The 25,145-nt window shown below is 47.6% G+C and overlaps 10 protein-coding genes across 10 annotated transcripts in view; 3 read left to right on the forward strand and 7 right to left on the reverse strand.

Annotated features, from left to right (window-relative positions):
* Window positions 1-94: 94 nt before the first annotated feature.
* Window positions 95-2,626, reverse strand: PAAG_00057 (hypothetical protein; the record flags this gene model as incomplete). The annotated part of the gene is made up of 1 exon (XM_002797472.1): window positions 95-2,626. The coding sequence occupies one exon, from the start codon at window positions 2,624-2,626 to the stop codon at window positions 95-97; it is 2,532 nt and encodes an 843-aa protein (XP_002797518.1).
* Window positions 2,627-3,209: 583 nt separating this feature from the next.
* On the reverse strand, window positions 3,210-6,586 carry PAAG_00058 (ankyrin repeat domain-containing protein; the record flags this gene model as incomplete). Its single annotated transcript, XM_002797473.1, has 2 exons — window positions 3,210-6,054; window positions 6,132-6,586. 2 exons carry the CDS (start codon window positions 6,584-6,586, stop codon window positions 3,210-3,212), a joined length of 3,300 nt encoding a protein of 1,099 aa, XP_002797519.1.
* An 849-nt stretch (window positions 6,587-7,435) lies between these two features.
* Window positions 7,436-7,816, forward strand: PAAG_00059 (hypothetical protein; the record flags this gene model as incomplete). The annotated part of the gene is made up of 1 exon (XM_002797474.2): window positions 7,436-7,816. One exon carries the CDS (start codon window positions 7,436-7,438, stop codon window positions 7,814-7,816), a length of 381 nt encoding a protein of 126 aa, XP_002797520.1.
* Window positions 7,817-8,366: 550 nt separating this feature from the next.
* PAAG_00060 (AvaB protein) lies at window positions 8,367-11,873 on the reverse strand (the record flags this gene model as incomplete). The annotated part of the gene is made up of 5 exons (XM_002797475.1): window positions 8,367-8,424; window positions 8,525-9,016; window positions 9,082-9,190; window positions 9,264-10,169; window positions 10,232-11,873. The coding sequence occupies 5 exons, from the start codon at window positions 11,871-11,873 to the stop codon at window positions 8,367-8,369; spliced, it is 3,207 nt and encodes a 1,068-aa protein (XP_002797521.1).
* Window positions 11,874-12,559: 686 nt separating this feature from the next.
* On the forward strand, window positions 12,560-14,009 carry PAAG_00061 (hypothetical protein; the record flags this gene model as incomplete). The annotated part of the gene is made up of 4 exons (XM_002797476.2): window positions 12,560-12,648; window positions 12,723-13,025; window positions 13,138-13,582; window positions 13,737-14,009. 4 exons carry the CDS (start codon window positions 12,560-12,562, stop codon window positions 14,007-14,009), a joined length of 1,110 nt encoding a protein of 369 aa, XP_002797522.2.
* Window positions 14,010-14,371: 362 nt separating this feature from the next.
* On the reverse strand, window positions 14,372-14,701 carry PAAG_11039 (hypothetical protein; the record flags this gene model as incomplete). Its single annotated transcript, XM_015846750.1, has 1 exon — window positions 14,372-14,701. One exon carries the CDS (start codon window positions 14,699-14,701, stop codon window positions 14,372-14,374), a length of 330 nt encoding a protein of 109 aa, XP_015703554.1.
* A 1,247-nt stretch (window positions 14,702-15,948) lies between these two features.
* PAAG_00062 (fructose-2,6-bisphosphatase) lies at window positions 15,949-17,394 on the reverse strand (the record flags this gene model as incomplete). The annotated part of the gene is made up of 3 exons (XM_015843888.1): window positions 15,949-16,590; window positions 16,654-17,240; window positions 17,316-17,394. 3 exons carry the CDS (start codon window positions 17,392-17,394, stop codon window positions 15,949-15,951), a joined length of 1,308 nt encoding a protein of 435 aa, XP_015700223.1.
* A 3,700-nt stretch (window positions 17,395-21,094) lies between these two features.
* Window positions 21,095-21,349, reverse strand: PAAG_11040 (hypothetical protein; the record flags this gene model as incomplete). The annotated part of the gene is made up of 1 exon (XM_015846751.1): window positions 21,095-21,349. The coding sequence occupies one exon, from the start codon at window positions 21,347-21,349 to the stop codon at window positions 21,095-21,097; it is 255 nt and encodes an 84-aa protein (XP_015703555.1).
* Window positions 21,350-22,496: 1,147 nt separating this feature from the next.
* Window positions 22,497-23,452, forward strand: PAAG_00063 (phosphoglycerate mutase family protein; the record flags this gene model as incomplete). Its single annotated transcript, XM_015843889.1, has 2 exons — window positions 22,497-22,552; window positions 22,633-23,452. 2 exons carry the CDS (start codon window positions 22,497-22,499, stop codon window positions 23,450-23,452), a joined length of 876 nt encoding a protein of 291 aa, XP_015700224.1.
* An 810-nt stretch (window positions 23,453-24,262) lies between these two features.
* The window catches only part of PAAG_00064 (D-xylose-proton symporter), a gene marked incomplete at both ends in the record, with an annotated part of 2,511 nt that continues 1,628 nt past the window's right edge, over window positions 24,263-25,145 (reverse strand). Inside the window, one exon of the mRNA XM_015843890.1 lies at window positions 24,263-25,075. Within this exon, the coding sequence (XP_015700225.1) occupies window positions 24,263-25,075 (813 nt within the window). The remainder of the gene's footprint in view (window positions 25,076-25,145) is intronic.

Raw genomic sequence — 25,145 nt, forward strand, 5'->3', positions numbered from 1 at the left:
TGATGTGTCGTTTTAATCATTTATATATTCACTTAATCGTATGCTGTCCAGAGCACTACAAAGGAGTAACAAGCCCGAAATCTTATGTCCCAAATCATCTACCTTCAACACTCTCGACATCGGAAGGAACAAAACAAGGCTGTATATCGCTGCTGTCCTGGCGCGGAACCATGGGCCGGACCCGGGTACCCACGAACCCACGGCGGTCGCGGCCCGTTCGGCCCCGGCCAAGCCAGTTATGTTTAAGCTCTTTGCTGAGAACTTCAATTTTCTCTTGCGCTTCATCGTCTGTCTGCACACTGGCTAGAACGCTTATGCATTGGAGCATGCGGCCGACGGTTTCTGTGATGAGATGCGATGAGTCTGTGGATTTAGAAATAGTGCGGGAGGGCAGTGTTTGTGATATTGGGGATAGGATTGAGTTTTGGGGTGGGGAGAGGGATGTATATGAGGTTGAGGTAACGTTTTCGGGATTCGAGGTGTTAGATGCAGCGCGGCTACGGGAAATGGAGGCGGCAACAGAGTCAGAGGAGAAACTGCCTGCATTGGTTAAGAGGATAGAGGATTGGGAGTTGTAACTTCCAAAACCAGAATCGAGCGCTAAGGAGGTACTGGGTCGGTTGTTTGAGGTTGTGCTGAGTGCACTGACATTTACATGGATGCTTTCGAGACTGAGGTGTGAAAATGTTGCCTTTAGGACCTCGTAGCGGGGGAGGATAACGTAGTCGCGGAAGGAGATTAGGACTATGGTGCGGACATCAAGTTCATCCCCCACAGACTTGTTCGAAGTTTCGCCGTCTGGCAATGCGCCCCAGAACTCTTTGGCTTCGCGATTAGTCATGATTGAGCCATGTCCTTTAAACTCCAGATCCAAAGGGAGAAACACGGCTTGGATGAAAGGGAGGACCGTTCCAAATACCAACAGCCACATCTGGACGAGATGTGGAACAACGCGTTCATCTGGAACGGAATGGAGTGAGTGGCTTAGAGAAGTAAATCCTGTTTGCAGCAAGTCTCGTAGATCCTCCACAATGACAGATGGCATATATTTTAGCACGCAGCGTTGTATGTGTATTGAAACCAACTTATTTAGATCCTCTAGCGCAATGCGGATATCTTCACCATCAAAAAGCACCAAAAGCTTCGCCTTTAGGAAGTCCCATACATCTTCCGGGGCCATGTTCTGAAGGCCAAAGCCTTGCAAGGCTTCTTTTAATGAAGCCTCCCCACCATACACAGTGGGTGCTACGTTTCCTAGTGAAAGAGGAGCCCCATGAATGGATAAAGGACTAGCTCCAACCGTCCCGTTAGCCATCCAATCATCTGCATCTCGATATGCAAAATCTTGAGCTGCAGCAGCAGAGGCTTTTTCTTCCTTCTTCTTCTCTCGTAAAGCCCGGCCTCCATGGCGCAAGTCGAGTCCACTTTTCGATTTGCCAAAGGATGTCGATGGTGATTGGGGTGTGAAGGAGTATAATGACTGAGGAGCGCTGGGATCTAGAGGTTTCGAACTACTCAACGCAGAAGATAAGGTCAAATGGAAATGATCATCTTTGTCCTTCAACTTTAACTTTTGTCGAGACAGGAAGTGGTGTTTGTGAACTTTTTCCTTCTCCTTCTCTTTGTCCTTTTCTCTCTCACCTGTGATCGGCCGGTCAGCAAGGACTACCGTTGTGGCAGACGAGTTTGTCAGGTTATACATCGAGGAGTTGGCAGAGGTGGAATATTCATGAAGACTGGTAGTTGAGGCATTTACCATTCGTGACAAGCTACTGGGGCCCGGTAATTGGAGTTTGTTTGGGGATGATACAGGCTTGTTTTTATCTGTATCCTTATCCCTTGATAGGCCAATATGTTTAGGTTTCGAGAATATCTTCATCTTAGACTTCTCTCCCTTGTGTTTATGTCCACTCTCCGAAAAATGATCGAAAATCGGCGATGTGGGGACAAAGCCGGGGCTTCGGGGGAATGCAACATTAGCAGCAGTTGTTGCTGCGAGAACGCGTCCCCCAACCAACCCATTTGAGTATTGGTGGCCAGCAGAAGCTTGAGTAGTAGTGTCTTTGGAAACTTTCCTCCCCACATTTTCCTGCAAAAGTCCACTTGATTGTGACCGGTTCCGGACGTGATGTGAACCCTTCTGGTGCTGCATTGCAGCTTGTGCGGCGATTTGAGATGCGGAAAGGTTTGCCATGGCCGCAGGGGTTTGTTCAAATGATGACGCAGTGGGAAGAGAAGGTTCAAAAAAGCCCTGAGAATGTTGACGCGGTCTATGTTTCTGGACTTCCTGCGGAGGAGGTAGCGGTAGGGTTTTTTGGGATAATTGATCGTTCGGAGACATGAAAGACCCCGACGGTCGCGAGAAATTGGGAAGTGAAGTGTTACTATTATTGGCACTTGCCGACGGTAATCGCGGTAAGCCAGGACTGGACATTTGAGGTTTTGCACCGTAGAAGGGCCGCTTGGGCACATTCAGGGAGGTAAGATTGGACGAAGTCGATGAGGTATCGCTACTGGAAGAACTAGGCCGTGCAGAGAGATCGGTTGCTACAACGCGATCGGGAGAGTCTGGTGTTACAGGATAGCTCAGATCTGCACGGCGTAGGGGTAGACCCCGGCTATTCATGGTGGGCACGCAAGCAGACGATGGGACAGATGTTGGTTAGTTTGGTTGGCCGGTTGGTTTGGCTCAGGACATTCACAACCAGAGAATGGAGAAATGGGGAGGGAAAGATAGAGGTCGCATTGGACCGCTCCCTTGAAGCACTATAGCAGCATCACCAGTATACGCATTGCTGTGCAAATAGATGTGTTTGGAGCTGTGAGCCCTCCCCCACTGCATGGTTGTCGTCGTTGTCGTTATACAGCAATTGGATGAAATGTCGTTTGCCTGGCTGACTAAGGCAGACGTCAGATATATCACGTGATATTAATGAGCTGCGTAGGTATGTACCTATCCATAAAGGAATAGGTGGGACATACATAGAGATGGGATCATGGATGTTCGATCTATGAGACCAGGTTCTTTCTGGGCTCATGTGTTGGCTCATTCATGGTGGCCACCATTGTATTTATTTTGGACCAAAAACCCCTGCCTAAGTATGTCCCTGCTCTTAGAGACTTTATATAGCCCTAGCTCTCCCAATGCAGTCGCCAAAATATAATAATCGGTTCGGAATACATAGTTTACACTGGTTCAAAATCACATTTTACCCTTCCAGTTCGAAAATCTCGATACGCTGGCTCAGTTGCCCCTCTGGAGATTCTAACGCTGTGAAAACAGTAGTTATGGAATCCGTATCTGAAACACCATCATCGTCCTCGCCACTATCGGCCGATTCTCTACCAACATCAGGTTGCACTTGTTCAGGCCGATTTCTTGCCATTGAACCCACAGCCTTTGTACAGTTGGGAATCTCACCACCATCCCCGGCTCCAACCCACCTATGAGCCTCTAAACGGGAAGGCGTTTCATTTTCTGGATCAATTAGGCCCGGCGTCGGTATTGGTATTGTTATATTGGCCCCCGTGACATCCACTTCCCTCAAGCGTAGAATTCTGTTATCATCTAGGTACGTTGTCGTTCTTCCAGAGTCATGGGTTCTTTCTTGTTCTCTGGGGTGCCCATGGGGAATGTCCTTGGCAGTGGTGTCCGCGAGTTCTGCTGGTGATGAAGAGCACACTGGAAAGGGTGGGGCGGGGACAGCATACATCGGTGTAGCTGATATATCCTGTGGCTGCCATGGGTTTTGGATGATATCCGGTATGGTGGTATAAGGTGAGTGTGGAACGTAATGGTGTATTTGAGGAAGTGTCAGACGGCCGTCTCTCACTTGTTGAATGATGTTTTCCACATGTCTTTTGTTTTCCTGAGATATCGGTGCGTTGTGGGCAAATCGCATTTCAATAAACTTGTGGAATTCACTAGTACCCACAGTTAGGCGGTGGTGGCTAAAGAGAATCTCAAGTACCTGCGGATGACCGTAATGGGCAGCATAGAGAAATGGATTCCACCCCTTTTCATCATTCTCAACTGGGGATGAGCCATTAGCGAGCAGGAGAGATACGATAGACGCATGTCCCACTTCCGAGGCAATGCAAATCGGAGAATCTTGAAACATCCTATCAGCAAGGTTCATACGCGCCCGGGCGCCACACCTAAGTAATTCTTCTGCGATTTCAATATTCCCGTGCCTGCAGGCGATACAAAGAGGTCTAATGCCTGCAGAATCTACGGAATCAACAAAGACTCCTTTCTGACACAGAAACCTGGTCAGTTGAAGCGAACCAAGAGAGACAGCAATGTGTATCGGACGGTGTTGATGACCATCCACTTGTGCTTCTATATCGGCTCCCGAAGCCACCAGAAGCCGCACGAAATCTATTCTATTTGCATTACAAGCATAATGCAGGGAGGTGAATCCCTGGCGGCATCGAACTTCCTGTGGAGCGTTTTTGCGAAGAAGAAATTCAACAACCGCAAACTGCTTATTCATTGTAGCTAGATGGAGAGGGGTTCGTCCTTGAGAATTCTGTGAACCGATAGGCGCCTTCATCTGAAGCAGGAGATCAACAATTTCCGTATGTCCATTAAAAGCCGCCCAGTGGACTGCGTTCATACCATGTTCATCTTTGCTCCGAGGAAGTGCTTTCTTTCGAAGCAAGAATTCAGTAGTTAGAAAGTGACCAGTAGCTGCTGAACATATCAGGGGAGTCATTTGGTGGGCCCCAACAACTTCGACGCTCGCTTTCTGGTTGATGAGCAACTCTAATACTGCCACATGGCCTCCCTCGCAAGCATGATGAATGGCAGCCATCATATTTACATCTTTCGCTTCGATATCAGCTCCATAGCGGAGTAGAAGAGCAGTTATTTCCTTGTCGCCATTCTTTGCAGCAACGTGTAATGCCGTCATTTGATCCGCCGCTCGGGTATTAATCTTGGATCCATGGGCAAGGAGCATCCTAGCTGCTTCGGTGTGGCCGTAAGCTGCAGAAAGCCAAAAAGCTGTCATGCCATTGGCATTTTTCAAGTCCACATCAGCGACTTCTTCCAGAAGCAGACGTAGGACATCAGTATGACCCCTCGATGCTGCTAAATGCAAAGGCGTTGATAGTGTCGCATCTTGGACATCAATATTTGCATTATGGTAGATTAGCAGACGAACGATATCGTCTTTGCCACAATGTGCGGCAACAAGCAGGGCGTTTCGTCCCGTCTCTGCATGGCGCGCTTCTATGTCTGCCCCGTTTTTGATGAAATTTTCTACTTCGAGCGTCGCGCCAGATTGGGCGGCTTTCACAATAAGGGGAGGCATTATACTGTCCATCGATGTTAAGTTAATGCTAATGTTCGATTCACTGGCACGATTTCTACGTTGCTTTGCTGATCCAGAAGTTGGGGAAGCACCTGTCATGGGAGACGCCCTTACGCTCAAGTTAGCACGGCTTGTGGTATTTAATCGTCGCAATGCAGACCGAAGTTTGTCCGTTGTCGATCCGGAGGACTTCTGTATAGAAGTCGATGCAGCGGACTTCGAGCGTTGTACGTTGACCTTATTGTTGAAAGAAAGCGATCGACCGAATGAGGTAGTTTGACGTCTTGAAATGTGGCCTTCAGGTTGTAACGAGATGGAAGGTTGGGCTCCCAACGAGTCCTCGCCAATAGACTCGCCAATAGTAGGGCTTAAGTAGCTTGACAGGGTCCGGTTCGGAGTCCTTGTTCTAGCTGTCCCGCTCGCATATCCTTCATCGGTTCCGGACATTGTAGTCGACCTAGAATTATGGCGTTCCGGCAACACGACCTGCCTTCTAGCATCCCGTTGACTTTTTTGCATAGCACGCCGATAGGGGGCCTCATTAATGAGAATCTGATCAAATTCAAACACAGTATCCCCAGTGCACGATCCTCTAATGCTGCTAGCAGTTTCGTCAGTTCGAGAATTTGCTGCGCTCATTGACGAGCGTAATGTTGCAGTGTCATCCGAAACTCTTTTGATAATGTTACGGTTTTCCTGTCTTCGAAGGAGTTCAAGCTGTTCTGACGATGTGCGACTAGGAGAAACAAGTCTTAGATGATACTTATGATATCTAAGTCGCGAGTTAACGGGTGTGTTCGAAAAGCCACCTACCAATAGCATGCCTGTAAAAGTAATTGCAATGCAAGGACCTGGGCATGCAGTCTCTGAGCGTGCTCTTTCATCAAGCCCTCATTCCACAATACTTTGACTTTGGCGCAGAGGCGCAGAGGTTGAGCTTCCTCATCATCCGATGATGGTGCTTGTGTCAATTGGGCAACCTCTTCGGAAAGAACATCCATCACAGCGGTACAGCCGTCTATGGCGACATCCAACCCGTCTATATATTCAGGGTGCTTTGGAGTCCCATTTGAATTATATTTGGCCAATTCATCAAGCTGGGAAATGGCGGCCTTGATTGTCAGCAGCTCAGCAATCATGGAATTGAGTGTGAAGTCTGCATTTCTGTATTTGCCGTGGAGTGTCGAGAGGCCATGGACCGTTTTGGTAATTAGGGTAGTGATTTGAATGGCCCCTCCAATGACACCAACGATGGAGACCGGATCCATTGGCGACGAGTAATCATTGCCCCCTCAAGGCGACTGTACATTGATATCGAGAGGCTCAAAAAAACATCACAGGAGTCATTTTCACGCGGAGAGCGAGAGAGTTTTGCGAATCGCGGATTGAACCCATGCTTACATTAGTTAAAGTAGCTGAAGGGACGCGGTATGGTCCTCGCGAAGATACACATAGAGGCTGAGTTGTGCGACAGGATCCCGGGACGCACATTGCGTAGGTGGATTATTGACCAGTTACATGAAGAACAGCTCCAGGGTTGGTTTTAGTTGCATATCCCATGCTAAATGGGATTTATCAGAGCAGACTGTGGTGGCTGTGTACGCAATGTTCCCTGCTTCGTTGCCACAGTCTCAAAATCACAGATCAGCCTCAATATCTAGTTGGTTCGTTAATAACTAGTAAAAGTTGGCCAGTTAGTTATGTTGGATCCTGGACAAAATCAATAAAATAGCTCCTCCGAGGTATTTCGTATGTAGAACAACGACGCGGACAACAATTGCTAGCCGCGCCGTATATATCCAAAGGTGAGCATAGTTAGATAACGTTATGGTTGGTGTCATTATTTACTTAAATCTCAAGTTACTTTGGAAGCTGAGGGACGAGTAGTTTAACTAAGCACAAGAATCACGTGTTGCTTCCAATATCTACAAGGGCTGCCTAAAGTCCCATCCACCATATCCACCACTGCCAACATTCATCAATGCTACCTCCAACAACAACTAAATATCATAGAAGCAACCGATCGGTATCGATTCCGGGGAATAACCTCAAGGAACCCTCCGTGATAATCCAACAACACCGCATTAAACAGCTGGCATAACCCACAGCCGCCAACAATGGGCCCCCTGACTAATACCCCATCAAATCGTCCCTCCGTCTTGCAAGCAACATACACAGCTCCTACTACATCTCCAACCTCCCAAATATCCCCTAAACCGGAGCAGACATACACGTTTGCCCACCCGCTTGCTTCTTCCCTGTCCCGGAGTCCCTCCGGTACCCACAATACAGCCGCAAAGACAGCCTATCTCTCAGAGCTTCGTGGGGCAGTGAGCGTGTTACAGACGGAGATAAATGAATTTCTAACTGCACGCATGGAGGAGGACAGCAATACCAATCGACGATCGGCAACCGATGGCGTAGATGAGACGAAAAGGGAAAGGGAGAGGAAGGAAGAGGAGAATTACGGAGAAGAGGTCCTGGATGATGAGGATTGATTGATCATGCAGCATGCGAGGAATACCACCTCACACATAATAAATCTAACGGTATTAGCTTGCTAAGGGGAATTCCCTCATTCTGGTCTTCCCCGGATACCAGCCATGGGGTTCATTTCCACGAAACTGGAGCTATACGGGCACTGGCTGTTAAAGGGACTTAGTTGTATTTGCAATTCAGAAGAGCCTGGCAACTAGCTACCTTCCAAATGAACAGAGAATAAAGAGAACAACGTTGCAGAACGAAAGGCGAATGGGTATCAAAAGTGCTTTGGATGCACAAAAGTGGGGACTGGAGTTGCAAGGGAGTAGATTTTGTCACCAACAAAAGCAACAAAGAAACCACGAAAATAAAACTAGGTGAAGGCCAAAAAAAAAAAAAAAAATGTATCCATCCGCCTTTCTATGTCTAGAATGGAAAGAACTTGCGAAAAAAAAAAAAAAAAAAAAAAAAAAAAAAAAAACCCGGGTTATGAGTTATGGTTTATTATATGCTAGAAAACACTTTTCTGCATTCTTACATTTCCATTACCTGATTGCATCCGTTCACTTATGATCCGCCAGCGGTACTCCATTTACCAGCACAACCAAGATGAACGACCGTATTGCTATTCATAAACGAATGAGTTAGGATGTTCTCTAGCCGTAAAGAAACCACATGGACTAGGAGGAGACGGAATATGCAGAAAAAGAAAGAAAAGAACATACTTTGGAAACACACTAATAACACTTCCACCCAACCGTTTATGGCAAACGCCGCAGACCCTCTCCTCACTGATAGTTACGAACCGATTGCGGCCCTTATTATTCCCCGCCATAGTCTCTTGCCCGAGCTGCAGGTCAGCCTGGACATGGGCATTTTGCACTTTGCGCAGTGCGGCGACAATCCGGCCTTCATTCGCGATCGAGTTGGCAGCGCGCATGCGGCCACGAAAGTAGAATTCTAGCTCGTGGACCGGGAGTTTTTCTGGAATCAGATCGAGGGTGGAGCTAGCGGGGAGCCGAGAGCCGTGCTTTGCAAGGATCTCCACAGCTGGGCCATATTGGGGTTTGTAGTTGTGCGGCGGGGATAGGTAAAGAGAAAGGAGGGTATGGTAGATGGATAGCTGGCCATCTTCGAGGTCTGTGGGGGCCACGCGCTGTGCCATGTCTGTATTTGTAGATCGAGTTTCTTCACTTCGATGAATGTGGTTGCAGTATCTGAATTGAATTAGATGCTGAGTTTGAGACACCTTTTCGAATGGAGAAGGGAACATTGAACTCACTCTTCAGCTTTCTCTGGATCCTCCAATTTGAATACGTAGATTTCTAAAGCTTGTCTGTGCTGGCCCATTTTTCTGAAGATAATAGCTCGAGCTTCGAAAAAATCGGGATCTATTTCACTCCGGCGTTGGTTAGTTCAAGTCCACTTGTAGAGAGAATAGTTTTTAAGAAAGAAGAAACGGACCATTCCTAGGTAACCGGTCGAGCATTCTAGCCGGCGAATACTGTTCACTGCTCTTCAACATGTCCTGAAACTTTTCCATACCCTTCCTCCACTCATCCTCACTTTCAAACTCCTGCTGAACACTAATATCACCCCCTTTCCATTGCTTGAGCCTCTCAAGATATAATGAGAGCAACCACTGATGCATGTCCGGAGACATCTCATTTAACTCCCCAATGATATGCTCCAGATACTGGATAGCAAGGTTCGAATCAATGCCTCGCAGAAACTCCAGAACCTTATCCCGTTGGAGTGATTCAGCATTCTCCGTATCTGCCAAGAAAATCTCCATACCCAGCTGTGGCTGGGCCTGCATAGGCCACTCAGCAAACTCGAGGATCAAATCAATCATTTCCGGCGGGAGATTTTGTAGGTATGCGACGGTCCGTTCGGGGCCACAGAGCTGAGGTGCGGCTGTGAATTTTTCGTCCTTCTCGGCTTGGCCGAACTTGCGAAGTCGTTCGAGCGCGGCTCTGTGTAGCTTTTTGCCAAATAAAAAGTCAATTAAATCATTGTAGCGACCTGTTTCTTCGAGTTTTTCCATCACAACGTCCGGGTCGCAGAAATTGGCGATGCGGAAGAGGGAACCGGCCAGTGACGGCGTTGCAAACATGTGGGCACGGAATAGAGTTGTATCAACGAGGGTGGCTGTCTCACGGAGCTTCACTGCAATCTCATCTGGATTATCGTATGGAGACAGGCCGAGTACGTTCCTAACTGACTGGGCGAATTCATCGGTCTCATTGTTGAGCTCCATAGCCAAGGTCGTGATGGTTCCATCAGGGTTGAGGAATCGTTGGAGTCTTCGACGTATATCTGCCAGAAATCCCTGGAGAGCGCGTGCGGCAGATTTCAAGTCTTTGCCCTCTACACGGATGTCAGTATCATAAATGAATATACAGCAGAGACGGGATATTCCAAAATCTTACGTAACGGCTTGTCCGCGAATTTTACTCCTACAGGCTTTCTTCGAATACTACCCGTTTCACTTGCGTCATCGGATTTCCCTTTCAAAATTGATCTCACTGACGGAGCGTATCCTGCAGGAGTTTTGGATTTTGGTGAATTTTCTGCTGCATCCTCCACGCCATTAATCGTAGTGCCATTGGTATTCTGAGGTGTTTGCTCCTCGGCGTCAGTCTCTTCCTCGTCACTTTTATCCTCGTCTAACTTGGAGAGTGACCCAGCAATAAGTCTAGGATATTTTCGAATGACCAGCTCCGGAGGAGCGCATGCCTCTGTAAATAGATCTAGCGAATCACGGTACTTTTTTTCATCAAACAAAGCCTCTGCCTTCTGCAGCTTCGCTTGCCGAAGCCTGCCCTGTTTATCCCTCAATAGCGCGTCCTCTAGCATGCTGATTAGAGTGATCGCTTCATCCAGATACCCTTGCTCGATAAGTGAATCTATTTGCGAGTCGTAATCCAATGCTCCCATTCTCCAGATGATGCGTTCACTACCAACCAGAAATCCTTTCCCCGCATGTGCTAGGCTTATTGTGGGCTGTGGTATATGTAACATACTTGCTGACGGTAGGGAAATTGACTGAAGTAGGGATAGTGTTTCGGGGTTTCGGACCTCCAGTGTTCCCTTTGAAGGCTCTTGCAATGCTAAAAGATATGGGTAAGAGTAACCCACAGCTTCCGGGGCCGTAGTCCATGGAATTTGCCTTCTGCCCAGCGAGTTACCGTCAGTATCGATAAAGTGTGTATTGACATCCTTCGCCAGCAGGATTTCTCCATCACTCAGTCTCGTCGCTAAGGGCTTTGGTGAAGCACCCCCCATGCCAATGTAGCTCATGCTCGCAACTCCCACCCCGAGTCGGCCCGTCTCTTGTCCTCCAGGTCCGCCAATACTTCCGGGCCCTAAGATCTCCGTTACTTTCAAAGATTCCACATCGACCATTACATAGCTCGAACTAAGCCCCGCAACGAGTTTTGTGCCGTTTGCCCACGTTAAAGTCTTAATTCCACTTGCCAAAGTGATTTCTGTCATATCATGCTCAAGTTCCATATCCAGCCACATCCATAGCATCAGCTTTCTCTTAACCGCCACGGCTAGTCTAGAAACTATCGATGGTACACCAGTGCTGGGATCCTTGATGATATTGGAGGCAACAGCAAATGCAGTTGCACCCTTTGTTCTCGTCAACTGTTGTTGCAACTCATAGGTCTGGAGGTCATGGATAGAAACACATCCATTCGATAATGATATAAGAATCCCCGCCTCTTTGATAATTGCCAACTGCTCTATTTTATGTCGTGAAAACTTCTCCTGCTCTCGAAGCAGATCTGTAGGTTTTACTTTCGATACGTCCACGCTCTCCGAAGTTGCCCTGTCCCGGTTGCCGTTATAGCTTCTGCCACTGGTTTCTAGCCCTCCCTCCCCATTTGTATTGGCACCCTCGGATTCATTGTGCGCGTTTTCTGATTCATTGATACGGTATATTCGCAGAGTGCCCGTATTTAGTCCCACAAGTAATCGATCACCGTATGCTAGGAAGGACTCGATCCTCGACTTGTCACGCTGCTTGAGCTTGACGAGAGGGCTGGCCGTGAAGGCCGACAACATGGTTCTTTGGTATCTTCGTTATCAACAACTGTAGCTAGGAGCCTATTGGTAAAGTAACATTGGTCGCAATGATACCTAAGCATTTAGCTGGACTGATGAGAAGCATAAATGATGGAGGAGCTCTATCATCTCAACGTTACGCTAACTCGGGGATCGATGGTGTAGCATATCATGTCCATGAGGGTGAAGAAGTGTGCCTAAATGCGCAGTCTCCCATTTTTTGGTAAATCAGTGTTTGCGACAGGATGTCATGTCGGCTTGAAGAGATGGAGTTGGACGGATTAAATCGTCATCATTCATCGTCATTTGATCCATCATATCCAAGTTATCCCCAATTGGTGGTTAGTCAGCAGAATCCAGAGCTCTGGTCTCGATCCTCCAATACACACACAACTATCAACCTCCATCTAAACGAGGAGATGCATGTAAAAATTGACAATGCATGCTCCTTACAGTCGGAATTGACTTCTTATTCCCGGGACTCAAGTTGCTATGGCATATTCTGCAAAAATGATGAACGATCGGCCCTTCACCATTACTAATGGCGCGGAATCCTTGATTGATGGACCTCTACAAGATCCTTGACAGACCCGACCAAGTTTTCTAGAAGTTCAGATGATGAGAATATTTATCAGCAGTCACCTATTTTTCCTGTTTAGTGTTCTTCAGACACCACTGTTCTCAAAATGCGTATTCCCAGAGCATCTCGCCTCACCTCTCCGCCGCGATATGTAATCGCGGCAGTCATTGCCTCCACGGGCGGTGTTCTCAATGGGTGGGACATATATTTCCAACTATTAATGGCCCATTTGTGGTGATTAATGAGTGTTAAACCGACTCATTTCTCAGTCTCGATACGGGTGTGATCGACCCTATCACTACCATGTCATCGTTTACAGATGAATTTGGGCATCCATCGCCTGCAATTCACGGCATGATTGTTTCTTCAATCTTGCTCTCAATGGCAATAACTTCCCTGTTCGCTGGTTCTATTTCTGATAACCTAGGAAGAACTCGCGCAATAGCACTAGGAGCCCTGCTCTATGCAATTGGCGCTACTATTGAAGCTGGTGCCAGAATCCTAGGGGTCTTCCTATTCGGACGGCTTGTTGCTGGAGTCGGGGAAGGATTCTTCCTGAGCACCTTAGTCGTGTATGAACCCAAGTGCTTTTCTATCATTCTTCCGAAATGGAGGTTTTTAGTTGAGATGGCGGGGCTCTATGCTGTGGCATGAAAGGGATATCGCTAATCTTGTTGACGAAAGCTACATTTGCGAGATCTCCGCCGCCAACCATCGCGGGCTTCTCGCCTCACTCATACAGTTCTTCATTACCTCTGGCCTTGTGATGGGCTATTTTTCATGTTATGGCACTGTTAGCATCCAGTCCAGCTTTTCGTGGCGATTCCCGGTCGCCATGCAGTCTGGAATCGCACTGTTCCTGACAGTGGCCTCGCTTTTCTATCTCCCAGAATCACCGCGGTGGCTTTTTCATCACGGTCATGGAGCCGCCGTGGAAGCGGCTTGTATCAGACTTGGCATCTCTATCATTGAAACTGATAATCTAGTAGAACGGGAAGAACATTCGCATGGGCACCGAAATGAGGAAGAGTCGTCAACACTTGGTGCACGGCTGAGAAAGAATTACAAGCATAGTATCCACAATTTAAGGCTAGTCTGGGTCCTGGATCACGGAAGCAGGCGCTTCTGGGTGTGTTCTTGATGTCGATGCAGCAATTAAGTGGAATCGATGGGTCATCTATGTATGCAGATACCTCCAATATCCATTCCAGATGTGCCTATTACTCTATCTCTGTGCCTCTTTATTTCAGGCTTGGACATCAGGGCTGACTTGATGCGAACAGCATGCCCCTCTACTTTTTAAGCAAGCCGGATTATCCTCATCGACAGCTTCCTTTCTGGCTTCAGGAGTACCCGCTATCCTCCTCTGTCTTGCTTCTGTCCCCGGCTCTCTCTACGCTGACAAAATAGGGCGGCGTGCGTCCGCATTGTATGGGGGATCCATTCTCGCGGCCATCATGGCTTTAATTGGTAGCCTTACGCTTCAAATAGCGTTCACGCGGTTTCAGGCGCCGGCAGATGGGTCGTTATCGTCTCGATATATCTATTCTCAATAACTTACAGCATGGGTTGAGAGTCCCACCCATTTCGTATTGTGCTGTTTAAAAAATTAGCCGCTGTCCAATGCAACTAGCAGGAGACGCACCAGTGGCTGGAAAAGTCTTCGTCAACTTCCACACCGTATGACGTACGCAGCTGAAAACGGAAAAGCTGCACACGATCAGCGCCTATATAGAGATATGTATAGAGAAAGGGGGGGGGGAACGCAGAGCACACACACAAAGCCTGGGCACTTGGTCTGAAAATATACTCAAGCGAGATTCAATCCGTCTCAGCAAGAGCTACTGTGACAAGTATTGCGCAGAGCGCCAATTGTGTAAGTTCTTCGGTTCCATTTCAAACTACCTTCATCTGCTAGTTAACCAATTTCTTCGTCGCCTACATCACACCCACACTCCTCAACGCTTCCACCTTTGGCATGTACTTCCTCTTCTGCGGTTGCGTGGTGGTAACCGTGATAATTGGCGCGCTCTACATGCCCCAAAACACGCGGGCGACCTCTAGAATCGATAGTCTTCAGCCACCATTCGGCCAGGTCCACTGCCTTTATGAGATTGTTGCTGCGTTGTGTGGCATTCTTTCTGGATTTCTTTCGGCCACAAGGCCCTAGAGTTGCGATTACAGGAACTAGAGAGCCAGTAGTTTTGGAATTGGAGACGAGGCAAGAATGATATTCCTCAGTGCCCATGTCCTAGGACCTTGTCGCCCAGAAATTGTTGAGTTCCGGCAACTTGGTTGATATCCCTGTTAGAGCGGTTTACCAGAATACTTGGGAGTATTCTATGTCAAGCGATGACCTTATGCACGATGGCCTACGTTAAATCGATATTTTAATTTTTGAAAGTGTACCGCCTGAGGCACAGATAGGCACCACGGATTTCATTCATTTATTTGTGTGTAGCCAACAATGTCATATAGGAAGATCACTCTTCCCATTGATGAATGATTGGATAAAGTGAGGTATCATTTGCTCTTCATTTCTGCCTATTTATAGCTTTGTCAGTTAAAGACATAAGGGTCAAGGGTCACTTGAACAGTACAAAAAATGACAAGTTTGCACGAAACGACACAATTCGCCCGCCACGTAGTATTTTGACAACAAAACCTGGGCCTCCATCCTGATGTGTGCGTTGCAAGTATTCAAGGCAATTAAACTTCACCATTAAACATTCAACCTTCAACAAATAACAGATTAAGAAAACGCTTCTGTTCAAGCAACTGAAAAAAAAAAAAAAAAAAAAAAAAAAAAAAAAAAGAAAAGAAAAATAGGAAGAAAAAAAAGTGGATTAGAGATGTCAAATACGCCCACCGTAGCCCAGCCAACCCCTGCCCCTCCACATCTATATTTATAGTATGCCTTGGTTGTACCCGTTTTGATTTACCTCTCTTTCTGTATAGAAAACACGCCAGATCCGAAAACGCCGTAGCCAACCAAATGCATTCGGTAGCTCAAACCGATTCAAATAACCTACCTAGAACCGTATAACAGAAGACGTATAATTTTTGAACTGGCCCGCCTGAATGCCTCCATATATAATGCGATCCGCACACGCGTGTGGCGTGTGATGGACATATCCAGCATCACGCAGAGGGGGATCAATTGAGCTGAACCTTCGGCCCGTTTGGGCTCCCAGCAAGACTATATAAAAGAAAGGAAAAAGAGAGTAGAATAATTGTCAAGCAAAACAATAAAGAACAAAGAAAATCGAATCAAGAGAATAACAGGAGAAAGATAAGATATTGTGAAAGCGTGGAAAAGTGGAGATTTCACGTTGGAGGAAGGTGGTTGCTATGCGGTATATACGCTGCAGGCGACTGCATTGGGTTGGGGGCGGGGAAGGAAGTGGACCGCGAGAGGTTATAAACCAAGGACAGAGGGTGGGGGAAGAGCCTTAGCAAAAAGTAGATGTCAAACTGCCGCGCAGAGCGAGCTCTCTACTGCTGTTGTTCTTCGGGAAGTTGGTGTTTCGCGGAGGAGCCCTTTCCACGCCATGTCGAGACTGCCGGTATATTCGCCTTGAAGCGTTGTTCCTCCGTCCCATATGCGCGGGGCGTCAGCTTGATAAGGGTATGGAGAGGAACTTGCATCCAGGGACTCTGTTCCTGGGACATGTTCAAGAAGTAGGCGTAGATGCAACGAAGGACAGCCTGGTGAGTGACGATCATGACATTTTCGCTGCGCTCCAGCTCCATAATGATGGGTTCCAGCCGAATAACGACATCACGGTATGACTCGCCGCCTCTATAGCGGTAGTTGTATTTATCGTCATCGCGAGCTTTGAAATCTTCAGGGTATTTCTCGGCGATTTCTTCGTAGGTGAGTCCGTCACAGACGCCGGAATCGAGTTCGTCCAGTGCTTTCCATTCTAGTTTGTCATACCCGGTTTCTAGTGCGAGATGGCGAGCGGTCTGGATTGTGCGCTTTAGAGTGGAGGTCCAAATGACCAGTTTAGCTCCAGGCGGGACGCCAGACTCCTTGAGAAGTCGCGGGAGAGCACGGGCATACTGTTCTCCTCGCGAAGAAATGTCAGCATCGCCACCGATTCTGCCTAGCAGATTAAATTCGGATTCTCCGTGCTAGAAAAAATGATGTTAGTATAGAGCAACTTCGAGCAGTGATATTTTAACTACGCAACTTACTCGAGAAAGCCAGATCGAACGAGGTCGGATATGGAGGTTCTGGATATAATAAACTAGACGGCTGGACAGGTAATCTTTAATTTGATTGATGATCACAGTAGAGCTAACATTGATGAGTTTCACATATGCGTAATCCTTTTCATCTTCATCAATCGTCTCGTAGACTTTTTCATAATGGCGGATGCGGTTTCTGAAGTCCAGCGCAGCTAGCTCTGGGTCCTGACCAATGTAGTCTGGCGATGTCGTCTTGACTTCAAGAATGTTGCTCATGATGACCTCCTCATCGTCACATTGAGATTCGACGAACAGAGTTGCGATCCCAGCCTCAGCACAGGTGCGGTGGATCCATTTACGGCGGCTCTTGGTCGAGTTGGTTGCGTCTAAAATTGCTACTTGACCGTCGGTGTCGGCGAACCAGCGTAGCATATCAGTCAACGCTGCCTCCGCGGCAGCTCGTCGCAATCGTTCTCCGTCGGGATTGGAGGTGTCGAAGAAAGCAGCAGTTGGTTGAGGTGTATCTTGACGTCTATATTGGCCAACGTTGAATATTCTAGCGGGGATACCAACCCAAGCCAAGTAACGCAGAGCTATGGCGCGATGTTAAAAGAATATGCAAATAGAAAAGAGGGCACTTGTGTGAAACGCAAGGTTGCATAGCATACCTTTACCGGCGATTAAACTCTTGCCACGCGCTGGCAAGCCAACCATGACAACGCAGATCTTATAATCATCGTTCTGCATGGGAGAAGTGTTAGTATTGGGGGGTGAACACAAGCAAGAGGAAGAATTTTCAAAACGTAGACACGCCATCTTTGTTTGGGTAGTTGGTCGTCGTGGCAATTGAGCAAGGAGTTGATGGAGTGATTTTTCCGCAAATAGAAGTAAAGTGATAGCCAATTTGAAAAACAGAGGGGGAGAGATATAAAAGGATGATGGAACACAGACTAAGTGTAAAAGAACAAAAATACACGAATTTCAAAGAAGAGCATAAGGCTGAGAAAAAAGTTTTCGGACAAAGCACATGTGAGATGTGAGATGGTATGTTTAAGGCAGTGACATCGAAGTTTGAGCTATTACAAATAGCTGTCACTAATAGCCATCAGAGAAAGGCGATCTTTGTCATGAAGCTCAATCGAGTGTTGGTGATTGTCATTGCAAACACCTATTTTTAAAGCTGCTGCCATATAACTAGGGATAAGAAGTCGGCCAAATGAGGTTGAGATATGCAGATTGACTGTGTATGCCCATGCCTGCATGCCTTCTCCTTTTGTGGAATCTCTGAAGCAAGACACCTCGAATGGCCAAAAGGGCTTTCCTAGAGTGATAAAATAGGAAGATGGCAGTGATGGATGCTGGGGTCTTGCCGGTACCCCCGCCCCACAACCTGCTCCCGAGATATCGGATGTGCCGTTTTTAGCCCCAATTTTCAATATCATCGGTCAAATGTACTGGCCACCAAAGACTGAAGAAAATGCGCCTGGGTGGAGCCCTATTTGTGTCACGGAATGGACGTTGGTACAGTCCCTCCATCCGACACTAGGCTGTTGGCTCAAGTCGATGCCACGTTTGGACACAACCCCCTCCCCCCTTTGAATCGAAGGGAAACCGACATTGGGACAGTCCAGACAGACAGGGTGCACTCACTCTCACAGCCTGTCCGAGCACCAAGTCGGCAAGGACGAAAACAGGTCGGATGAATGCTGCACTTGGGCGAATCAGGGAAAGCAGGAAGTTGCCGTACATCTCGCACCCCGCACACCAGTGAGCACTGAAGAGCTTGGTCTGGACTTTGGCTGTGGTTATGAAGGAACCCCTCAACCATATGGTGAACTGAGGTGAGGCTTCAGGATGATTGGCAGCATGAGAAGCTCAGCCAAAGTTGACAGTGATGTTGTGAAATAGGGGCTTTCGAGGAATTCTGTTCCCTGCAATAAAGCTGTGTCAAGGAAACCAAAGGCCATTGTTCACCCAGTCTCATTTTGATGCATTCAGACAGAATTGGTTCAAGTGGCTATAATATATGTAACTCTGGGAACTCAGGAACTTGATAGCAAATCTTCTTCCTAATTCACAACCACCACTCCGGCGGGGGCTGTTACTGAAGATACGCCGCCCACTCAGCAGCAAGGTGGACATCCGGTGGGGCGTGACTTGTGGGGGTTCACATGACTGATATGACTTGCCAGCCCGCTGTTTCCTAGGCCTGGAGGAACAAGGAACAAGGAACAGGAGGGTACAGGGTACAGGGTACAGGGTACAGGGTTATTATAGGGAACAAGGACCTGGGGCTTGGGGCTTGGAGCTTGGGGCTGGGGCTTGGGGCTGGGGCTGGGGCTGGGGCTGGGCTACTGCACATGGACCGGAAGATCCCGCGTGGTCATGTGCCCACCTGCTGCATCCGATACCGTGAACACACAGCATATTGAGATTGAGGAGAGTGATGAAGCGGGGGATGAGCAGCTCAACTATCAACAACAAAACAACAACATGGAAGCTGGCTGGAGAGCTACATGCGAACAGAACAGAACAGAACAGAACAGCTCAATTGGCAATGCAAAACAAGACAAATTAAAATTAAAAAAGAAGAAAAAAGAAAAGAAAAGAAAAGAGAAAGAAAAAAAGAAAAAAAAAATGCCTGGAAGAACTGAACTGAAAGAAACACAGGGGTCAAAGAAGAAAAAGAAATAGCTTGGCTACCACTCACCGACGCAGAGAAGATCTTGGTCGTCGAAGGCCGACGGCCAGATTCACCAGACATGACGGCAGTGTTGTTGCGTGCTGCGTAGGGTTACTAGTCAGCCTTCAGATCTCCGTCAGCAAGGGATCGGGAGGAACTGCAGGCAGCGGGGTGACGTGACAGAGATGTGCAGCTACCTCACGGACCTAGGGGTAAGGCGAATGGTTTGTCTCGCTGCCTGGATTAATACATGGAGGAGGTAGTCCGAGGATTTAAATGATCGTTCCTGGATAGTTGAGCTCAGTTGGGTCCTTGGTGCTGCTGTTGTCGTTGAGCGGGAACGGCGCGACAGGATTGGCGGCAAAGACTTTCTTTAAAACCGCGAGTCGAATCGAAGTTGATTAGTTACTTGCTTGGGTTCTGGCTAGGAATGCGCGGGTATGCGAGATATCCCGAGACAAGATTTGGTAGTCCGGTTTAACTCCGCCAGGAACCGTGAGTTTATTTCGGGAGAGCCAAGTTCAAAGGGGTCCACTGGATATGGCGGGTTGTGTGATAAGGAACACCCCGAGCTGAGAGAGGAGAGAAAGATTGAAAACCAGAATAAAAGAGAGAGAGAGATGGGGACAGACAGTGTGTATTTGAGGAAACAAAATATGTGTAGACGGGTCCTTCAACCAGTTACGATAATCAGGTGAATCACAGAGAGAGATAAAAAAAGGATTCTCTCTTCAAAGGCTGTTATTTAATTAGAGCAATGTGTGAAATTTGCGCTAATAGGTATAATTTAATGGTTTAACTGTGTTTTCACCCCCATTCATTAGCTATACGTAGCAGGGAGACAAACGCCACATCCTCTCCGCTTTATTGCCACGAAGGGTCGCGTGAAGAGCCTCTTGGATGGATGACGTCACTCACATCGTAGAACAGCGATCAACCTCGGTGAATTTTGCCAAAGGACGGAAAAAGGGGGTTGACTTAATTATACACTGGGTGGAATATATTAACATGAGGTGCTAGATCCTATTCCTACACCGTTCATTCTTCTGGCTGGTTCCCAATTTCAAGGACGAGGCTGAAGCCCGTTTAGTCTCTCGCTATTTAGTTACTCTGAGAGATTCCTTAGATCCTTTTTCCGTAAGGCATTATTATAAATATCAGATGGGCCGAAGCATCACAGAAACGGGGGTAGCCTGGCAGGCTGCGAATAGAAAAAGCTAAATTAATTCATGGGGAATCCAGCGAAAATAGCAAGAAAGAAGCAGGCAAAAAGTTTGTTTCTTTTTAAAGCCCAATATTGCCTTGTCTTGCCTTGTCTCCTCCTCATCTGCTCATCCCAAACCCATAACCTTCCTGTGATACTTTTGATAAAATTCGCCCCGAGTATTCAAAATCTCAATATCCGCCCTCCATCTCCACCCTTTCCCCTTCCTCTCCTCTACGGTCTGACCTAGCCTACCCTTGGACTGGCGCATCAACATCGCACCCCTCCCGCACAATATCAATCCGCAGCGGCGCGCGGTAGAGCATCATCCATGTCTACACGCCTTTCGCTGGTTTCCCTTCGCATCTATAAAAAAGGCTGGATTGACACAAATGCTACAACCAGGGCTTCAGTATTGGTGACGGTGCCATCTATTCACATCAGTTGAGAACAGTGACTCGAACGCCGCTGCAGTATCAAAAGGCTTTCTCATCGATGCCCTGTATGGGGACTACTGTGTACGTTACTGGTGTGGAAGTGCATTCGAGAATAGTAACTTTTCAGAAGCGCGCATTTAGAACACATCCGGCCGGGTTCGGAGTCAGAAGAAAAGTGGCCCGGGCCGAGGTCGATGTATCCCTTGCCACCACGCCGGTCGGGGACTTGACAACTTCCATCACGCCAAGGCCTAGCATGCCGTAGGCGGAGTCGTGGGTACCAGTGGCAGGAACTAATAAGCCGTTGGGGGCCGGGGATTGTGAAAAGGTAATTGTATGCGTGACTACAGTGGAGATGTCGGGTTCTTTGGGATCCATAATAATAGAGTCTGCCACCGGTTTAATAAACAAAGAGTAAGTGAGGTTTCAGATCACAATGACAGAGGGAGTGAGAAATCTTAGTTGTCATCCACTATGGGCCTGCTTGTGAGAAGTAAACACAATTTCCCGTCACCATGATGATAAGATAATATTCATGAAGCTGACCGTTCCCCGCCCTGTGATTTGGAAATCGGCAACAACTTCCAAGATCAGGGAGGGTTATTCCGCCGGAAAATTATCAGGCGTCTCAAGGGCGTTGTCGGCAGAGGAATTCAAAACGGTTATCACAAACAAAGTATCCACCATGGGCACATGTAGTTGGCTGGGGATCACTGAAGCTCTCTCCGGCAGTGTACTGCCTATAAACACGACAGGATCAGTAACCCTCTGTCCGGCCTGGTAGTAGGGAAAGCGGGACATGGAAACCTCTATGGATAAGAACCAGCAGGCGGTTCCTATGTAATACGCGCTGCCAAAGTGGACTTCCAGGAAGAAAACCCAGAGAGCGAGACAGCTACCAACTCATGTTGTGGCTGAAATATAAGCCCACCTTGTAGGGAGCGACAGAGCATGGAAGCAAGTAGATAACACGACGCAAAAGCGCTCACCATTCGATTATAGACACAGTTGGATAGTATATTTGGCAAAGTAGAGCAGCTTTTGTTGGGATAAACCCTGCATTGATGCATGGCCCTGGCCACTGACCCGTGATAGCAGAAATGTCTCAATCAACTGCAATGACGTCCTTTGCCTAGTTCCCAGTCCTTCAAATTCAGATGAGCAAACAGGAGCATCAAAATGCCGCCCTTATCTGTAGCATACAATGGCCCGCCATGAAAACTGTGATATAAAATATCTGATTGTTTATGAAGTCAACGTCGGAACACGGGGCAATTGCCAAGACGCTAGTGCAGTCAGCATATTAGCCTCCAAACAAATTATCTTCCGCTTCTTTAAACTTATCTAAACGATCTCTATATTTTTGCTCTGAATCTTCCTGTTTTTGAGTGCATTCTCAAACCGTTCTTTTTAATCATAGGAACACTGGGCTATCTGGGTTGTCATTCTGGAAGACGGCAGGCAATGTTTCGATGTCCCCAGACCTTTTAGGCATTCTCAAAACCAACCCCGCCTTCGCCCCATCATGAGGCTCTTTCTCATCCGCCACGCCGAATCCGAGCACAATGTTGCCCAGGTCTAGTATGAAGCATTTACTTCTCTCTTTTGTGATCTGTGTGCCAAGCGTGGGCCGGAGCTCATACTGGTCAATTTGTTTTCAGTGCAGGAACAACGGACTCGGCGTTGACAAACCATGGCATGGTACAAATTCAGCGCTTAGCCCTGCATTTTGAGGAGCAAGGCATCGAGTTTACCACAGTATTCTCGTCGGATTTGCTGCGGGCTCGCATCACTGCTGAAGGGATCTGTAGCCTTGTTGGGGGAGAACAGCAGAGTAGGGTTGGCACACAAACATCACCTGTCATCTTACCTCTTCTGAGGGAGAAAGACTTTGGTTGTCTGGAAGGAAAATCATGGCTTGCTATGCGAGGCGGGGATGGGAAATCTGGTACTGAGACGATGGCTGGAGACCCTGAATCTCAGGCTTCTATCGCTTCTCGGGTGGATATGTTCCTCACCAACCATCTGTTGCCAGTCCTTTACGGTATGGGTCATACCACACAGTCTGTTGCGGTGGTTTCCCATGGCGTCTTGCTCTCTGCGCTCTGGGAAGCTTTGTCTCGACTGTTTCTTTCAACACACGTCATCCTGGGCCCCAATGTTGAGGTTGGAAGACGCATTTCGTCGTGGTCCAACACTGGCTATTTAGAACTTGCTGTCGGAAGGTTGGTTGAAGATAAATCCTCAAATCCAGCTCCGGCAATGGTCGACGGCCAAGGGAACCGAAAGGATGCTTCCAACAAAACTCAAATGGTTGATAACGCTCCAACGCCGGCACTGTCTGGATATGCGATGACAGTCCTAACAATAAACGGGAAACAACATCTCCATAATCTCAGGCGCACTCCTGGTGTGGGAAGATCCAAACATGATGCCTCGCAAAAACGCATCGATAGTTTCTTTCAGAGGCCGAAGAATTAAGCTTGGCATCCTACGATACCACTCTTGATCGCCTAACACTGCTAACTGGTATGTTGTTCCATGCTCTTTCTGTTCAGCTATTCGTTTCCTTCCCTCCCTTACCTCATACCCTTGCACTTTACTATGATGAAGCAAATTTTCACACAGACCTGTTCTGAAACATGTATGTGGATAACAAAAAGTACCAACTGTTGTCTGACTCTTCCCTCCATTAATTCCTTGTCACCGCTCCACTCAAATGCAGATCATGCCCATGGATATTGACTAATCTGTGTAGAAGACTTTACGGATTGTTATATTTAAGAGGTGATGTGATAAATATTGAGCGTCTTGCTTTGATGGTTGTTCGCCATAAAATCAGCCAATCCCACTGCGGAGTGGTGTGAAAGAAATACTTAATAAAAACAAGAATTTTGTGGTCTCCCAATTCTCTCCCTAAGATGTATTAAACTCAAAACACAATCCTTATTGACAAATATCATTTGGTCCTGTTTGGGCTGCCAACCAGGAATAGGATATCACAAAGAGAATGTATATACGTTGCAGGATAGCCTAGCCACGCCGACATTCTGCCAAAGAAAAGGAACACGGATAAAAGGATCCCCATGGGTACCAAGATTGATAGAAAAACATGCTAGTGGTATATAAAAGAGATGTTCGCCTACAATAGCAAACAGCGAGATGAATGGATAGGTATCTCTAGATAAATAAAAACCCCAATGCAAAAAATACTCCAATCAAGAAATTAAACCATGACGCATAAAGCATAAAAACGTAAGAAACGAACGGCACCAACTTGCCAGTCTGAAATTATCCATTCTCCAACCTCCCCTCATCACTCAACTCCACCCCCCTCCCATTAACAATAGCCTTCATATCAATATTGCCACCCGTGCTCCCACTGTCAGCCCTTCTCTTCTCACTGCCCCCGTCATCCCTCTCAAAAAGCACCACCTTCTTCAACCCCTTCTGCCGCAACAAATATTTGCGGAAAACATACACAAGCTCCGCCACCCCATACTTAGCATGCACCATTGTAGGCACCGAGAACACCTGATCCAGCTCCTCAAGCGTCTTCCCCTTCGTCTCCGGCATGAACAGCAGCACAAGGCAAAATCCAACAATATTCCAACCTGCATACCACCCAAACGCACCCTGCGGTTTAAACGCATGCTTCAAACTCGGCCACGTAATCGCAAGCATGAAGTTGAAAAACCACGTCGTCGACGTCGCCAGCGCCATGCCATGCGAACGCACGTAGAGCGGGTACGCCTCGGCCGAATAAGTGAAGGGTACGGGACCTTCGCCGGGAGAGTATGCGATGCCAAAGAGATAGATACCCAGCGCGACGCAGCCGGTGTGGGCTCTGCGCATGGTGGCAGAGCCGTCGGTGGGGATCCAGAAGGAGAACCCCGTCAGCAACTGGAACAGGCCCATGAGCGGGAAGGTGACGAGGAGGAGATTGCGACGGCCGAATGTATCGATTGTGTAGATAGCTGGGATTGCGAAGAGCCAATTGATAACTCCAAAGCCGAAGGAGGCGGCTAGAGACGCTTTTTGAGAGAAGCCAGCGTCCAGGAAGATTTCGGAGGAGTAGTAGGCTATTACGTTTACACCACAGAACTGCAGGTACAATGTTAGAGGAGTGTACATATGCATGGAATAATAGCAGTTGTGGGGGGGGAGCTTTTGG

Source organism: Paracoccidioides lutzii, assembly GCF_000150705.2.
Source record: "Paracoccidioides lutzii Pb01 unplaced genomic scaffold supercont2.1, whole genome shotgun sequence".
Lineage (NCBI taxonomy): Eukaryota > Fungi > Ascomycota > Eurotiomycetes > Onygenales > Ajellomycetaceae > Paracoccidioides > Paracoccidioides lutzii.